The sequence below is a fragment of the Centruroides sculpturatus genome, unplaced genomic scaffold (assembly GCF_000671375.1).
Source record: "Centruroides sculpturatus isolate CEXI.00-Female unplaced genomic scaffold, Cexi_2.0 scaffold1160, whole genome shotgun sequence".
NCBI lineage: Eukaryota > Metazoa > Arthropoda > Arachnida > Scorpiones > Buthidae > Centruroides > Centruroides sculpturatus.
Window position 1 is genome coordinate 118,993 of NW_019385617.1, and position 4,071 is coordinate 123,063.

General features: G+C 26.7%; 2 protein-coding genes across 3 annotated transcripts in view; both read right to left on the bottom strand.

The window, feature by feature from the left end:
• LOC111640622 (PH-interacting protein-like) overlaps positions 1-4,071 on the bottom strand; it is an 88,574-nt gene that overhangs the window by 54,718 nt on the left and 29,785 nt on the right. The window lies entirely within an intron of this gene.
• Positions 928-2,972, bottom strand: LOC111640625 (bromodomain and WD repeat-containing protein 3-like). Its single transcript, XM_023386662.1, has 2 exons — positions 2,818-2,972; positions 928-1,150 (listed from the first exon to the last, which is right to left on the bottom strand). Exons 1-2 carry the CDS (start codon positions 2,948-2,950, stop codon positions 966-968), a joined length of 318 nt encoding a protein of 105 aa, XP_023242430.1. The 5' UTR covers positions 2,951-2,972; the 3' UTR covers positions 928-965.

Genomic DNA, 4,071 nt, shown 5'->3' on the forward strand with positions numbered 1-4,071 from the left:
GCTATGGATTCGGACGCCATTTATTGGACTATTAAGTTTGATAACTTGACTCGTGGGTACCTAAACGTTTAGTATTTTAATATTAATTTAATGCAAATGTATACATGCCCAATAATATTAAACAGAAAAAATAAATATATTCAATAAAAATCTTTGTTTTAACAAATGTACAATGTCGCAGCTCGGTAAATATGTCAACACTGAAATGAAAATCAGTCTGGCATAGGGAAAATCGGGGAATTACACCTCGAAAGGGTGAATTGCGCAGCGGCGTTATTGTGAATCGACGTAAATTGAACCGGCGTAAACCGAGGGCTACCTGTATACTTTCCGCCATCTATCGCCATGCTACGGAGAGTTTGGGCGAGTAAGTTGTTTACTATCGTCTGTACAGTATGTAAATTAGGCACCGTAAGTCTAATACAGTACTGTACTTTTATACATTTCTTGTGAAAGAAACATTTCTTATTCAACGGCCATAAAAATTATTTATATTAATGATGTCTCCAAAGTTCAACAAAGTTTTCGCAGAAAAATAACATATCAAAAATTGCGGCCGCGGTTTGGTGCGTTGCTCCGCGACGAAAACAAGCTTGAGCAATGGCGATGTCGAATGGTGCACACTTGGTAAGTAATCCTACAATTTTTTGTTTATAGCATAGTTTATATGGATTATTCCCAAAAAATATATATGTATTTTGGAAATGTTGAGTCGAATTAGTCTAGAATCGATTAATTTTATGGAAGAAAACCTTTCAAACAGCTGTAGTCCGTAAACTTCACACGTGTCGGGCTGTGATTGGAAGGACTCGTAAGAAATCGATTCATAAAGAACGGAGCGTATCTACCGTGTTATAGGAGGGTCGACTGTACTCTCCATTGTGAGACATATAAAAATTGGACTTTCCCATTCTATTACTCCCATCATTATTCTAATTATTCAAAAAACAATAATCCTAAAACATTTACAAAAACTTCTTAAACCTTACCGTAATGATATACTTTCCACTACGATCAAATAATACACAATAAACAGATGAAAGATGACCCAAAAGACGACGATACATTTGTTTCCTTGAATAAAGCCGATATGGAAAGGAATGCATTCGACTGGATGGACCACTAATTTCTCTAGCCACAAGTACTTGAGCTGTTAATAGAATTTAAAATAATTGTATATTCACTTAGTATTATAACATTTTAGTTCAAAATCTTATTTATATTTAATTAATATACATTTATAAAATTTATTTTAAAAAATGAATAGGAGAAAGGGCTTAGATTACAAACATCTATCTTTTCTAAATCTCATTATCTTAATTCTGTTTTTACTACATTTTAAATTCCCTAAAATTCTATTTTTCATTCTTTTGATTATAATATTCATCTAAATGTCTAAATTATTTGAATATTAAAATTGAATTTATTAATTATTTCAGACAGTTTAAATAGCATTTAAATCCTAACTTCATTTATTTTTAACATTTAAATGTCCTTCAAGCCTGTCCAAACACATCTAGCACTGATATATATGAATGAAATGTAATTTAACTGGTTTTCACGAATCCAGTTATTTTAGTTCATGAGCACTATCACAGGTGTTATATAGTTCATAATCATTCATAATTAGAAATGATGTACCTCAAATTAGTTTCACTTTATTATAACCTATATTACTAATACTTTTTCATAATTTATTTATAATAATTTTAAATAAAAAAATTCTGAAATTGGTTATGTTTTTTTCCCAAATTTGACCTAAAAGTTAATTTATTTCTATTTATTTATTTATGCATTTCAAAAATTCCCTTTATTAGCAGTTTTTAAATTTTAACCATTAGAAGTCAGATTTCTTTGCAAGTAGTTTCATGTTATAATTTATTGTGTTTAAAAAGTTATTAAATTTTTGTAAAATTTCTGTACAATTTTTATTTAATTATTTATTTACATGCAATTAAAAAATTTAGGCTAATGAATAATTTTAAAAGGATTTTACTAGAAGGTCATATATTTTTGATGATAATATCAGATTATATTTTTTTAGTAGTCCTTCAAATTTAATATATAAATTTAAATTCAATATTATAATATATATTGAAATGTTTTCCATTAAATACTTCTTTTTAATTATAATTTTCATAGCAATTTTTTCATTATTTATTTTCTCTTATAGTCAAAGTGCTGCATAAATAATTTTTACTAGATAAGTATACATTCTTATGTGCACATTCTAACAGCATGCACATAAAAATTAAATGTTGATAGAATACAAATTTCTTTATAATTACAAAATTATTATTATTATTCATAATAATGAAATTTATGATAATAAAATGTTATCATTTCTCACAGCATATTACTGTACTCATTACAATTTAACTCATCCAACATGTCTGACAACTTCAACCTGTTACCCCACTAACCTCAACAGGACCTGAATATATTTAACAATTTTATTAAATGATAAAGCAGAAAACATAATTTTTATGTTTAAATGTTAAAACTGCCAGAATATTTGGAATGTATTTAATATTAATAAAGAGTAAATATAATTTTTCTCATAATGATAGGAAATTATAAATATTTTAAAATATAAGTTTAACATTTTACTAATTCATTTTCAATTTGTTAGATACATAGTTTAAATGTAAGTACATTTATTTATTAAAATTTAGACAAAATGTTCTTTAAAATCCATTAAAATTATATAATTATGTTTTCTCTGTGTAACTTTAAAAGGTTAGCAGTAAAAAAAAAAAAATACTAACTATCAAATATATAACAAATTTAATAGATTTCTTTCTTATAAATACTCACTAATATTAGGAGGATAATTATGTAAAACTTCTTTTGAGGGAAATGGTGGATATCCATGACGACGAACAATAAGACTTGCTGAAGTAAATTTTGGTCTTAATAATTCTGAAATATAAAAATATATAAAATACATAAATAAACTAGTACAAATCCCATTATCTCATCATATAATTTAATTCATATACAGTGGTGCCTCGTATAATGTACGCTTCGAATAACGGATGCTGCGAATAACGGACTTTCTGTTTGGCCATTACGTGACTCGAGCAACGGACTTGCTGCGGACAACGGACTTTTCGTTTGGCAGTTACGTGAGACGAGCAATGGACTTTTTTCGAACAAGTGCGAATGATGTTTCCACACTTTTGCTGTTGCCAATGGCAATCTGCTATTTTTAGGATATATTAGTATTATTAGAATGTATTATTAGTATATCTGAAGTAGAAATGTAATGTAATATATGTTGATGAATTAAATAAACATTAAATGTAATGTAATATATGTTGATAATTTAAATAAACATTAAATGTAATATAATATACGTTGACTATTCAAATAAACGAAATGTAATGTAATATATGTTGATAATTTAAATAAACATTAAATGTAATATAATATACGTTGACTATTCAAATAAACGAAATGTAATGTAATATATGTTGATAATTTAAATAAACATTAAATGTAATATAATATACGTTGACTATTCAAATAAACGAAATGTAATGTAATATATGTTGATAATTTAAATAAACATTAAATGTAATATAATATACGTTGACTATTCAAATAAACGAAATGTAATGTAATATATGTTGATAATTTAAATAAACATTAAATGTAATATAATATACGTTGACTATTCAAATAAACGAAATGTAATGTAATATATGTTGATAATTTAAATAAACATTAAATGTAATATAATATACGTTGACTATTCAAATAAACGAAATGTAATTGTGTAGATGCCGAGGTGGCGGGACGAAAAGAGGTTGTAAAAAGAAACGGAGCGAAAGTAGCTCGTAGAAGTGTTTAATGATCTTAATTAATAAAGAATTATTCGTATCATATAATCTGGCAAGTTAAGTCATTTATAATGCATCATGGCTTCTAAAAAAACAGAAAGGTGATTTCAATTGAAACAAAGCAAGAAATCATCAGGAGTGAAAGTTGACAAAAACTTTCTTGTCGAATGGGGAGAGGTTCAGGAGTTTACCAACACTCATTATCCAAACAGAGCTGAGGCCAACA

What these genes read in the sequence shown, in the direction of transcription:
- LOC111640625 (XM_023386662.1), bottom strand. Translation starts at nt 2,950, where the DNA reads ATGTATTTTATATATTTTTATATTTCAGAATTATTAAGACCAAAATTT. An exon ending in TAATTATCCTCCTAATATTA is followed by an intron (nt 1,151 to 2,817) that starts GTGAGTATTTAT and finishes TTCTATTAACAG; the next exon opens with CTCAAGTACTTGTGGCTAGA.